General features: G+C 41.3%; 1 protein-coding gene across 1 annotated transcript; it reads right to left on the reverse strand.

Moving 5' to 3' along the window:
* Positions 1 to 302: 302 nt before the first annotated feature.
* rbm10 (RNA binding motif protein 10) lies at positions 303 to 14,051 on the reverse strand. Its single transcript, XM_034876725.1, has 23 exons — positions 13,898 to 14,051; positions 13,350 to 13,394; positions 12,735 to 13,272; positions 12,472 to 12,642; positions 12,307 to 12,376; positions 7,374 to 7,447; positions 6,397 to 6,483; positions 6,189 to 6,249; positions 5,927 to 6,085; positions 5,437 to 5,597; positions 5,124 to 5,221; positions 4,826 to 4,913; positions 4,514 to 4,706; positions 4,308 to 4,402; positions 4,131 to 4,212; positions 3,666 to 3,757; positions 3,356 to 3,550; positions 2,660 to 2,854; positions 2,104 to 2,160; positions 1,738 to 1,932; positions 1,492 to 1,539; positions 1,321 to 1,376; positions 303 to 1,054 (listed from the first exon to the last, which is right to left on the reverse strand). The coding sequence occupies exons 2-23, from the start codon at positions 13,364 to 13,366 to the stop codon at positions 964 to 966; spliced, it is 2,823 nt and encodes a 940-aa protein (XP_034732616.1). The 5' UTR covers positions 13,367 to 13,394; positions 13,898 to 14,051; the 3' UTR covers positions 303 to 963.
* Positions 14,052 to 14,119: the final 68 nt, after the last annotated feature.

Genomic DNA, 14,119 nt, shown 5'->3' on the forward strand with positions numbered 1-14,119 from the left:
TTAATGTCTGACTAAGCAAACAAAAAGTGCGTTTGTTGTTGTTGCTATGGAAACAGCCGCAAGACGAGCACCATGTGTTTGATGGGGCAACCTCAGGAACAGACAAATGTGCTGCAACAGCTATACACTTTCTACAGGTCAAGATGTTGCAACTTGCATTACGGTAGCTATATTCCTCTTTTTTTTTAACCACCAACTTGCAAAAACACCGCTTTGGAAATTACAAAAGGTAAAATGTGGAAATATTAGAAGTTTACTGGTTTAACGTTATCCATACAAGATATCAACCACCGACATTGACCATGATGAAAATGTGTTATTCTGAATTAATTTACACAAGCTTGATGAAGCAGTCACATTATTTAACAAATACAGAAATAAAAAATAACTTTCTCCAGAGATGTTTGACATTGTGAATTAATATCTGCAATATGAAAAACAGACACCTTTTTTTGTCAACACACAAGTTTTAGTGTGTACCGGTCCAGTTCATGAGGCCATTCTCTTCTAAAATGTAGCCAGTTCATGCCCATATCAGTCATTCACTGAATGACAAGGCATATAGCATTAAATAAAAAAAACAACAACTATGGTGCATAGACAGTAATATTAGAAAATCCCATTTACGGCCAAAAAGATCGATACTGATCTTTCATTTTCAACAGCAAATGTTTACCAAACACATTAAGCTTGTTTATCACACACAAGCTTTAAAGCAAGTGAGAACTCAAAACTGCATCATTCAGGAAGAAAGCAAAAAAGTGCATTCTGTGCAATATCCTGACATCCAATGCTACAGGATCAGTTCATGAGTGTATTACTACAACTGTTGAGGTAATTATAATGTCAAACCAAAATTAAGAGGTTTATCTAAATCTATATGATGTTAATGGTGAAATGTTGCGTGCTAGGCTTTGTCATTGTCCTGTCTGGGTCAGTAAGTAGAGATTTTAGGATGAGAGATCACTCCACTTGCATATTGCGCAATAGAAGCCCTTTTTTAACTCCTCCCTGCAGCATCCTGGCGCCAAGACTAGTGCCTGTGATCCCGTCACTAAAGAGAGAAGGAGAATAAAATAGCATTGAGCAAAAATGTAATCACACACAGTACGGAAGAAGTAAAAGGGCCTCACAACAGTCAATGCAGACCCATTAAATACAAGAATATTACCCTACACAGAAAAGCCTGACTTATAACAGTACAAGAGGAACGATTCACGTTAGTGTCCAGCATTTTGTAAAATGACAACCACAAAATGCAAACCTCAAACAACTATAAGACATCTAACATGGAGAGTCTGTAACTTCAACGCTGCTTACATGGGGCTAAACTTCCTCCTCTTAGAATCAGGCGGTTCAGGTCCATCTACAAGTCTCTGCAAGCAAAAAGAGGACAATAAAATCACTATTAACTGCATTCAGTCAGCAACAAACAAAAACTCTATGCAATGTTGTGCAACTCATACAGTCAGACCCTGTAGCTTGACCAACCTCTTTGCCTGCAGATTCCTGTTGAACTCTTCTCTGCTCCAAATTTTGCTGAGGGCAGATGAATAATAGGTAATGTTAAGAGGAACGTCTTTTGCCTACACCCTCTGAATAACAAATAGTAAATGTATGGGACAACAATTTAACAAAATACACTGAAAACAGGTCTGCTTTACAGCCAGGATTCATGTTTTTTTTCCCAATGTTTGTAACTGTGTGAAATTAGATTCAGTCTGTTTTTGTAGCCACCTTATGTAGCTCAGAGAGCTGTTGGTGCCTGATGAGCGCCTCCTTGCTAGGAAACTGCCTCCTACACAGCAGACAGGCCAGTTTAACCCAGTCTGTCATTCTCCCTTCCTTCTCCTCTTTGTCACCTCCTTCTTCTTCGCTGTCAGATTCTCCACTGTAGGCTGGGACCAGACCCTGCGGAGGAGGAGGGGAGCGCTACAGAAATAGGACGCAAGATCAAAGACCGAGGAACAGATAGACACAGAAATGATAGTAAACTTAGAAAAGCGTTTGTAGCATCCTTTATAATAAAAGGGTGTTAGAAAAACTATTAGGAGAACAGACCAACACAAATACAATCACAATATCTGTGACCATACTCCTTACTTCTGTACTTTGTCGGATCTGGTCCAGAAAAATCTGAGGGCGTTCAGACAGCGCACCCTGTAGGACAGAACAGCAAAATCACAGGGATTACCACGTCAGTTAATAAGACCTTATTTTAGAAGACACTGTCTCATTGCTTGCACATGGGCAGGATGAGTGCTTATAGGAGCCTAAAGCCACCTACACATGAAACGCGGCAAAAAGCGCGAGGTAGGGCGTAGAGCAGAGAAGTAAAGCGCTGCTCAAGAATGTTCTGGAATTGGTTGTGCTTTGAATGGTCAGCGGCAACAAAGTCAAAGTTGAAATAATTTTTAACTTTGAGCCGCAATGCCGAGCCCCGAGCGACGCCATGGGTAGAGCCTAGGTGGGCAGCACTGCTCCTCACATAGGAAAACAATGAAAAGACCAGCACAGAGCAGTTTTAACGTGGATCATGTGTAGGCGGCTTAAGGCTCTGGTTGATAGACATTCTCCCCTGTCACTATAATACCTTAATAGCCCTAAGGTACACAGGCATTTACACCTAAGCATGTGTGTCTGTGTAAGAGTCACGTACCTTCTTCTCCAGAACAGCATAGCCTGCATCAGCACTAGCAGATTCTCGACGGTCATCTAGACGACTGTGGCCAGGTGCCCTAGTGTAACCAGGCGGTAGTGATGTGGAGCCAACGACAGGGGAAGAGGAGACAGAGCGCATGTTCTCCTTGTGTCGGTTGAGACTCTTAGCCCAGCGCTCCATATCTTTGGCAATCTATTAATATAAAGCCCAAGAGATAAAAGTTAAACAGACAAAACAGAGGAACATTTACAATTTGAAGTTGCTCAAACAAAGGCTGGCCAATAACACCTGAGCAACATAATGCAATCCAACTTGGTAGCCCTTTAAGGAATACTACCTTGGTGAAGTCTAAAATTCCCTGAATGTGAGAGGTGTTAAAGAACTATAGTAATTTTGACCATATAGAATAGCATAGTTCATTTTGAACTGAACTGTATTATATTGTAATGTTGTCCAGTAACAGTGTTAGGTGTGGGTTGAGGGGTTGAGTGTGTCATACATACTAAACTAACAGCTGTTTGTTAATTTGTCCTTTTAGTTGTACAAATGTCTTATCAAAGAGCAAAGCAAGCCAAAAGACAGTCATACACAGACCGGTTTAAAAGGTAGTCATACACAGACTTCTTGGAAATCCAAAAGTAAATATCAATAATAATATCAGTACTTCAATGATCATTCCACTATGTAGAGTACCTGTTGAGCAGTTTTATTCTTGGGTTTGTCTTTCTTCTCTTTAATGCCAAGGGTAGCAAATGGTGAGTCTGTAGGGACCGCACCAATGCTCGTTGGAGAACCCTCTGAATTTGACTGGCCGGCAGCAGCAGGGATGTAAGTGTGCTTCTCTCCATCCCAGTACATGTACTGCTGAGTGTGAGGGTTGTAATAGTACTGCACAGAAGGGCACACAAAACCAAACTGAAATGCTAAGGGAGAGGATACATTCAGAAAAGTCTTTCAAAGAGTGCTGGCTTGACATTTAGACTGCAGTACATTCACTCTTTACCTGGGAGTTAGGGTCATAGTAGAGGCCTGTGAGCGGGTCGTAATAGTAGCCAGAGCTTTCGTCATACTGGTATGTCGAAACATCTGGCACAGCTAAAGTCAAAGACACAGGACATATACCTGAGTGTAAGATATCAAATTTAAAAAACATTTAATTGATCATAAAAAGGTTAGCTTGATAGCATCCTCTGGGTTCATATAGATTTAGATTACAGAATTAACACTTAAAACAGCAGTTACCCACCCAAAAACTATTTTTTCTGCATGATTTCTCCATTTTAAAAGATGTCTGTAGAAACTGAAATGTCTGCCACAAAGGTACATCTATTTGCAGTTATTAGTCAAGATGTTAGTGTTTTCTTTTAAGCTAACGTGATTCCTAAAGCTGTTTACCTACCCCCATTGGGGCTGAACACCATAAATAAATTCTCAACCTGTAGGCAACACTGGACACACAAAGCCTTACGGTATTGCTGAAGCTCGTGTTCAGTGCCTGGGGTGGCAGGTTGGCTGGGAGCAGCTGGTTGTGGCTTTCCCACTATCTCAACCTTAAAAAAGACAGAGCTCTTAAAATCAAGAAAGTAATGGCATTAAATGATGAAAGAATACATGAGGCAAGAAGAAATGCCGACTAATATTGTACCTGTGTAACTGGTGCGGTGGTAGCTGTGGTGAAGAGTGCAGTCTGTGTATGACTAAGAGGATGAACGACTGCTGATCCAGATGTCACTGCCTCAGCTGAACACATAAACAGGTGGTTTAAATCAACTCAAGTTCAATTCAAATGTATACCGTTAAATAGATCCCATTGGTAGTAGACTCCATATGTTTAGCATATGTGACACCAACCTCCTGTGTATGACCCCATCAGGGCTTTTCCTGCACCAGGTAAAGCAGATACCCTGGCATCTGCCTGGGTCTTGAACATTGTGCCATCGAGCCCAGAGTATTCATTTCCTTCATGATTGTATGTTACTGCTGCCCCCTGTTGATACACTGCTGTATCTGTATTCTGGCCTCCACCTGACCCATTCTGAGCGGTCTGAGGATCAGAGAGAGAGAGAGAGAGAGAGAGACATAAAAACCCACAAGAATACAATTATAAATAAAGATGTGTTTCAGCCCTATGTTTTCTTTGCTGTAATAAGTCATTCAGGTTACCTGCGTGACAGCCCACTGTGCAGCAGCTATAGCTGTGCTGGCCACTGTAGCAGCACTCACTCTGCTGCCATCCGTCAGAAACACATCACTGACATAGAAAAGAGGCACAGTTAGGGTTTCTGTGAGTTTCTGTTAACCAACATTTAGAAACCTCTCTTTATGGTGTATAAATTTAACAGTCTACTTTTAGGAAACTCATTTGTTTAAGGTAAGGTTCTCCAAATCAAATTTGTAATCCACTTTATCCGCATGACCAATCTGAGTTGCTTTGTGCGTTCTTTGCAGTGTGGGTGATTACCGTTTGGAGCCTTTGGCGAACTCCACCACAATTGCCTTCCCATCAATAGAGAGAGCTGGCTGGAGAGCCTGTAAGATCTGGAGCAGCTGAGATGCCTCCTGTTGACATAATATATACAGAGACCTGTGAGTTAGTGTGGGTGCATTTTTGTGTAGCTGCCTGCCAGATAAAGCTTATTTATGATGAAATGACAATATGTTGTGTATATGGATTGATCTAATCTCATTACAATTATTTTTTATGAACGAAGTGAATAACAATTCATCGGTCTAGCCCTCAGGCACGTGTGTGTCTGTCTCATCATGTTTCTCACCACTATTGTAGAGAGCTGTAGAAAGGCAAAGCCCCTGTTGAGATGTGTGTGCTTGTCCTTGATTAGGCGAACGTTGGAAGGGGAGAGAGTGGCAAATGGAGCCAAAGCAGATAAGATGGTTTCCACGGGAGTATGTGGGCCAAGGTTTCTTAGTATCAGAGCTGGTGTAGGACAGGATGAGAGAATATTATCCAACACAATATTTACCAATTCAGGTAGAAGACAATAAACAGTGCTGTAAAACCAATTATCTCATGATGCCCCCCTCTGGTTTGCAAGCTATAACTAGGTAGAGAAAAATTTTTTAAAAATATAAATATAAAAGTATTTGCCATAATCTTGATTAAAACTATTTTTTCCAAAAGTAGTGGTATAAATAAATCCATAACTATCTTAATCAATGATCGAAAATAGATAGGTTACACAAAAGTAGGTCTTTTTGAATCGAAGAGATTGCCACGGTGGGGAAAATGTCCTGAGATGGACTTACTGTCATTGGCAACATCTGCCTGCGGTGTAGCCTGTCCTGGGTTGATAGTAGGAACAGAAGAGTGGTAGGGTGCTGGCAAGGGCAATAAGCCTTGGGCCCCCTCCTTTTGAAGACCAATGGGTAAATCCCTTTGCAACTGAGGCAACTTCAGCTCAGCTTCTGTGAAAAGCCAACATGCCATTTTTTGTATTATTATATAGTTTGAGAGATGTGTTATTATAGAGAATAGTTGAAATAATCCAGTAGCTGGGTTAAACTTTACCTGATTTAGGCACACTGCATTTGAAGCACTTCTCTCTCCTTTTAAAGTTTTGCACACCACACTGTTGAAATGTTAAATGACCTAATGTTAAGATTTATTAAAAGAATTAGCAACTAAAGTGACATGGATGGAAATACACCTAATTCACAAATTAAATTTAGATTTTCATACGTGCATGGCACATATGGCAAACACACACACATCCAACCTTGTTGCAGAGCCAGTCCTCATTGGCACGCGGTTTTGGGTCACTGAAGTGCATCGACACTCTTTGTCCCAGAATCAACAGCACTCCCTGAAAAAAAAAAAAAAAGAAAGAGGGAGAGGGAACAAAAAATGATTATCAGCAATAATTAGGCCACACATGCCAGAGAAAGGCCTCATCTCACAAGAGATGAGAGAGAATGAAAGGGACGAGAGGGGACAGAGAGAGAAAGAGAAGAACTGAGGCTGAAGGAAAGAACACCAGAGAATTGCAACCTTCAGCTTTAGGAAATTGGGACGGACTGAGATGGTGTATGTGTAGTGTGTGGTTGTCCATTATTTAAGGACACAATGCATTTTGTTCAATTGTGTGATCCCTCCCCCCTTAAGGGGAAACCTTTTCACAGTTTTCCACACATCCCATCCCACTGTCACCACCTTCATTCCCCAAATAGACAATAGCTCCATCCTAAAGATGTAATAATGGTTGATGACCCAGAAATGAAAAGTTCAAAAACAAGAACATTATTTAAATTGGTTCTGATTCAACATACAATAGACCTTGTGAGAAACTATGTTCACACTGTAACACTATCCCAGAGGTGGTACTGTAGAATTAGGAGACAGAGTGAAAAAAATTGTCACTGACGAAAGAAGAGACCTCTATAATAGAGGAATTTGTATTGGATAAATGATGTGGGTTATAAAAACTATATCGCTAGGCTCCAGACAGACGTCAGCATGATGTAACATGAATTTGCCTGTTGGGGAAATAGAAATAAAAGACCTCAAAAGTAAAAAGACCTACCTACCTCAGGGACAAAACTGATTTCTCTACTCTGTTTGTCTATACCATACTGGAATGCATCACGTGCAGATGAGAGGGTATGATGTTACTGTGTATTTGTCCTGGTTTTAACCCATATGTCCCATTGTATGCATGTATATATGTGTATGTGTGTCTGTGTAAGGGAGAGTGACCTGGTTGGTCTCCATCCAGCGGGTGGCCTCCTGTATGACATTAAACTCGACGAAGGCGAATCCTCGGCTCTGACCTGGACACCGCCCAGCGCCATGGTAACCGAACAACAACAACAACAACATAACAACGCAGTGAGGGGTTAGTGCTTCATGTCCAGAGGAGAGAGAGACCCTGTATCAGCACTAATAATCATTGCTTCCTCTCTCCCTTGGAAAATAATACACCTGACAGTTACTGCAGAGCCGCTGTCATATTCTCTGCAAGGGTGGGAGGACGCAATGTCAAGTATCTCAACAGGGTCAAGGAAAGAGGGAGATTCCTACCAACTCATCAGTTTGAGTCTGAGCTCTTTGTCTTTGAATGATGAAGCACCCACACACCAACAAAACAGACACTAAACACACGCACACACTCCTCTGCTAGTCTGAAAGTTAAGAGTGCAGTCTAAAGTATGTAGCACTAGTGTGGAATGTCTCCATATTCTGTCTATGCATTACTGTGACTGATTGAGAACACATTATACAACATATTTAGATTTTTAAACTTTTAAAACACAGTACATGGTATAACATAAGGGGTGGGAATCTATGGGCTCATACCTCACGATTCAATGTAGAGGCTAACGACTCGATTCCAAACAGATTATTGATTAACAATTTTTCTATGTACATTTCCACACGTGATAAAAAAAAGGAATTCGAATTTGTTAGATTGTAACATAAGCAGTATTTGTCACACAAAAGTTTAAATGAAATGTTTTGTCGACTGAGATTTTTATTTTGTAGTCATTCCATGCTTAAGCCTTAAACATGCTCGTGAAAGTCACCTTTTCTTCACAGTAATGTTCCACGTCAGAGGCTCAGTCATGTTTAAAGGTGGAGAATTAGCTTCTTAGAACATGAAACATGAGGTGGTCAGATGTAATGTGATAAAGTAGATGAACAGCCTATGTGAGTTTTGGCTAATTATTTTATTCATGTCTTATTAGATCATGTGTATATAGTACAGGCCAAAAGTGAACACATCTTCTCATTCAAAGCGTTTCCTCTATTTTCATTGTAGATTCTTACTGAAAGCATCAAAACTATGAATGTACACATGTTGAATTATGTACTTAAAAAAGTGTGAAATAACTGAAAACATGTCTTATATTCTAGTTTCTTCAAAGTGGCCACGCTTTTCTGTTTTGATAGCGCTGCAAACCCTTGGTGTTCTCTCAATGAGCTTCATGAGGCAGTCACCTGAAATGGATTTCACTTCAGAAGCGTGCCTTGTCAGGGTTAATTATTGGAATTTCTTGCCTTATTAATGGGGTTGGGACCATCAGTTATGTTGTGCAGAAGTCAGGTTGATGCACAGCTGACAGCTCTATTGGACAACTGTTAGAATTTATATTATGGCAAGAACCAAATCAGCTAAGTAAAGAGAAACAAGATGCCATCATCACTTTAAGAAATGACGGTCAGTCAGTCCGGAAAATTGCGAAAACTTCGAATGTGTCCCCAACTTCAGTCGCAAAAACCCATCAGGCGCTTCAACGAAACTGGCTCACATGAGGACCGCCCCAGGAAAGGAAGACCAAGAGTCACCTCTGCTGCTGAGGAGAAGTTTATCTGAGTCACCAGCCTTGGAAATCGCAAATTAACAGAAGCTCAGATTAGAGACCAGATGAATACCACACAGAGTTCTAGCAGCAGACACATCTCTAGAACAACTGTTAAGAGGAGACTGCACTAATCAGGCCTTCATGGTCAAATAGCAGCTAACAAACCACTGCTTAGGAGAGGCAACAATCAGAAGAGATTTGTTTGGGCCAAGAAACACAAGGAATGGACATTAGACCAGTGGAAATCTGGGCTTTGGTCTGATGAGACCAAGTTTGAGATCTTTGGTCCCAACCGCCATGTCTTTGTGCGACGGAGAAAAGGTGACCGGAAGGATTCTACATGCCTGGTTTCCACCGTGAAGCAGGGAGGAGGAGGTGGGATGGGGTTTGTTAAGTACATAATTCCATATGTGTTCATTCATAGATTTGATGCCTTCATTGATAATCTACTATGTAAATTGTCATGAAAATAAAGAAAACGCATTGAATGAGAATGTGGTTCCAAACTTTTGGCCTGTACTGTATACAAAACTTTCCCCCCCCTTTTTTTCCCTGTACTCTTGCCTAAACTCTTAGTTGCTGTAGATTATTCCGTCCTCTTTCAGTTGCTGTTTTCTGATTTGTAGATGTCTAGAGACTGTAACTTTTAAATAAAAATCACATTTAAAAAAAAGAAAAATCAATTATTAACTTATCGGAATCGAGCACCAAATCGTTCTAAAGAGAATCGCAATGCATCTAAGAATCTATTATTTTTCCCACCCCTATATAACATGGAGTGCAATCACAAAAGATTATATTTCATCATTTAAAACTGTGAGTGACGTATGCTAAGAATAAACAGATAAACAGTGATGTGGGGAGGGGAGAGAAGACAAAGCCGTACAGGGGACTGTAAGTGTGCCAGATAGGCACACCTTACAGACAACCAGTGCATTAGCAAAAGGATAGGCCAGTGAGACAATGACCTTAATGGAAAACCTTTAGAAAAAGACAAGTTGCATGGATGATGCTAAAGTAGCTGAGAAATAGCTGCAACATATCCCCACACATACACACTCAAAAAAATCTACAAAGACAAACACCATTAAACGCAGTCTGCTTCCGCTGCTCATTTTTTAGTTGACAGTTAGTTTGTGAGAATTGTTCATCTACTCAGACACATCTCACTTAAAGATGGATGAGGCAGAATCAAGAAAGGGTAAAGACGATAAAAGAGGCAAGGCAAAAAGGAAAATGTCTATGAGTGAAGATCTATAACCTATTGCTGAATGCATGCATTCTTGTCTATATAGGCAAGCATGGATGTGTTGTTGCCCTGTGAGCACTAGCAAGAAAAATCAAAGCAGGAAATCCCAGCAAAAAACTTTATGTAAGTAAATAACATAAATATGCATTCTTTGCATCAGCTATCTATCCCGCTGTCAGAGTATGAAGAAAAACATTGACGGTAACTGAGAAGGTTAAGAACAGGGAGGCTGCTTATTAATGTGAGAAGTGATCGACCGATTTATCAGCGGGCCGATATACATTGGGCCAAAATTTGCGTTTTACGTGTATTGGCATCGGCCAATACAGCTGCTGCGTTTGCCAATTTTCCCAGAATTATTTACGGACAGGCGTCCACACAGGCAGCTCTGTGTTGCTAGAGATGCTGCAGTTCACATGCAGACCATGCAATGTCCTTCCCGCAATAGCAGAGTGCTGGAAGCCAGCTCTTCAGTTTAAAGTTTCAAAGCATCTTTTAACTGTTTGACTTTGCTGAAATATTGCCATACATGTTGAAAGTGGAAAAACGTTGCTCTATATGTGCTTGCAACTATAGCTAAGGTCCAAATGGAAAATGCCTCGTCTACAAAAATGCATGCCAATGTATTTAGAGAGATGCAAATTGCTAAGTTGCTATCCGTGTGCATATGTTGGCTGTTACGAACACTGGTCTTGGATTAAGTAATGCCGACATTGTTCTGTTGGATTTTTATTCAACGACCACCTGGCTGATGTTTGGACGTGTGTTGTGTGTGTACTCCGGAGAGAGACACACACACCAGACTCTTTCCGTCTCCCCTTACTAGGAGCTGGGCGGTGTTGCTATCGCAGTGATGTCAGAGTGCAGCAGCAGCCCCCCCCCACCCCTCATTCAAGAAGCGCTTTAAAGATGAGATACGTTATATATATGTAATTAAATAATAATCTTTGTTAACGTTTATCATGTAACAGACATAAGTGCACCGTGTATGCCTTACTTGTGCTTGTTGACGTGTATCATTATCAATCCAGTTCAATGGTGGTTGAGTTTTTCAGTCAGTGTCAGCTACAGAAGTTGGAAGTCAACAGAAGTTTGTTTGTGTGTGTGTGTGGGTGTGGGTGTGTGTGTGTGTGTGTGTGTGTGTGTGTGTCTCCCTCAGTGGGACACATGCATCACAGCAATGTATGAGAGTGCTGCGTCAACTGAAGGAGAGCTTTTAAAACTTTGAGAGGTGTTTTAGATGTGGTTGATTATTTATACAATTTAACGTTGATGCAGTTTAGAACAGAAACTTGAACAATTTGTTGCTTAATGTGCATCTGACATCACGTTATTTTCCTATGCTGATTTATGTTTGACAAATCTGTCAGCTTCTTTTACATTTTTGTTTAGACCTACTACTGTGTTGTCTTTGCACATTAGGCTTAGACATGCTCATTTTATTTTATGTAGAAAAACTGAAACCCTGGCCATCTTAAAATTCAAATCAAGCACTTTATTTCAATGGCTACCTTTGGGTTGTAAATAGTCGGTTACTTTCAAAATTAAGTATACTACAGTGTCCACTTTATTATGCTGCTTGTTTGTTGCAACTGTGTGCAATAGTGTAGTTATTTTATTTATGCTTGAAATTTATTTTCAGAATATTAATTATGCTTAAAATATTTATTTTGAGCACCTAACTGCTTTTTTAGTCACCTGTTTTTACTATTTGTTAAAAATAGTTTTTTTTTAGTTCAATAAAAGTTCCTTTTTTAAATTGAAACTTGTAACATTTGTTATCGTTTTCATTTTTATGATGTAAATTGAGAGAGCAAAAGCAGTATCGGCTCCAAGTATTTGCACAAGAAAATCGGCAGCCCGTATCGGTCATCAGCTAAGGCTGATGAAAAAAAAATGAATACGAAGAATCGGTATCGGCATCGACACAAAATAATCCATGTCGGTAGATCCTGAGCAAGAAGACTAAGCAGATAATGTAAAGTCACCTGAGAATGGTAATGAATGAGTGTGACACAAGAGGAGAATTCAAAAAAACAGAAGAAAAGAAAATGTGAGGCAATGGACAAGTTCTCACCTGAGGATTTGTTTCTCATGAGGCGAACCTCTCTTGGCTGGATCCCCTGCTCCTGAAGTTGTGCCCGGATCTATGAACACAGAGGCATTATTTCCTTTTAAGCCAACTGACAACGAGACCCACGTGTCAACAGACCACAAACATGAACAGGAGACATGCACTTACCTCATTGGCGGTGGCATTGGGTGGCAACATGCGAAGCATAATGATGCTGCTTGGCCTCTGGTTGTGGTCTAGATCTGCACGGTAGTCCTGGTCCCTTTGATCCAACTCCTCAAGGGACAGGTCTGGACCAGCATTCCCACAGCTATGCTCCTCTGTCCCCACTGTAAAAGCCTGCATAGTACAGTCACAAATTAGCTACAGATGTCAACCCCAAAAAATAAAATTGTAGCAGCTCTATAGAGGATGGGCTTGGAATGGCTTACCCTCCTCTTCACCGCCGCACGAGAGAACCTGTCCTCTTCTCTCTGTCTTACTGTGTTGTATTCCATCTGTTCTGAATGGGCCCCACCACGATCCCAGTTGCCATCCCTACCCCCTGAATGAGGAGCACTGTTCTCAGGAAAGCCTCTTCCACCTTTCCCCCGACCTCTTTCCTGCAGGCCAGTCAATAACTGCTCAAACCTGGATCCGTCCTCCTCTCTCTGGAGCTTGGGAAGGGCTAGATCAGGCTGTGACTGAGAGCACGGGGGCCACAGGAGCCCTTCCCCCTCACGCCCAATGTCCCCTTGCCCATCTCCTCTCAGGTGAAACCCTGGGCGGTCTTGGAGACGACCTGGTAAGAAGTCACGGATACCCAGAGTTTGCCCTTCACAGCCGTATGGCCTGTCCTCTTCTGCTCTGACATCATATTCCGTTCCTGCCTCCTCATCCTCTTGACCGTAGCCTCTATAGTCCATGTCACGAAAGTTGTGATCCTTGTGGGTGTTGCCATAGCGACCCGTTCGGTCACCTCGCCCACCTCTGCAAGGCAATGTGAGGATCGTGTCAGACACATTTACTCTTTAGGGTAGAAAGTTACAAAAAGAAATGTAACTTACCTCCGCTCATAGTCCATGCTGATCCACCGACTCTGCACTCCCTCTTTTGAATGAGAAGCAATAATTTAAAAAAGAAATGTCACTGACTGTCTTTTAGAAACTGAGTCAAAACTTATAAACCGCTACGTTTCAGAAATATGTATTGAGTAGAGGCCTCAAGGGGTGCAAAGTAGTATTTGCGTTTAATAGACGCACGTTACCATTATTCTAGCTAGTTCTGTCTTCGGGCTAGCTGCATTGTTGAATACTGCAGACTTTTCTAACTTTGACTGATATCCCTGCTTTACTAACAACTCACTTAACCCCCTAAACAAATAGAGTGATCACCCAGCTAAAGGTGCGCCTGCAATGCACATGCCTAACCTACCCAACTACCCAAATAGGAGTATTAAACTGACGTGTGGCGGTCATGTCTGTTAGCGGTCAAGCTAACTATTTTAGCCTGAGTTTGGCTAACGTTAGTCGAAGCAGAGACGCTGCCTCCAGAAACGTCTGTCAACAGTTGTAAACACAACAGCGGTTGTATTCGAAATAGTACAAAAACTCACCAGTGCCACATGCAACAACAGTTATTTAAATGTCACGTCGAATGCCAGGAGAGAATAGCGTTTGTTTTGTTTTTTTCCCACACGGAACCAAGTGTAAAATGGCCACAGCAAGACAACATTTAAGGGGGAGGGTACCAGTATCTGACTCTGTTGTGCGATTGGTGCTTGGAGAGCCGACACATTAGCTTAATGTCGACGATGATTGGACAAGCCAACCCTATA

The sequence above is a fragment of the Etheostoma cragini genome, chromosome 7 (assembly GCF_013103735.1).
Source record: "Etheostoma cragini isolate CJK2018 chromosome 7, CSU_Ecrag_1.0, whole genome shotgun sequence".
In the NCBI taxonomy this organism is placed as follows: Eukaryota; Metazoa; Chordata; class Actinopteri; order Perciformes; family Percidae; genus Etheostoma; species Etheostoma cragini.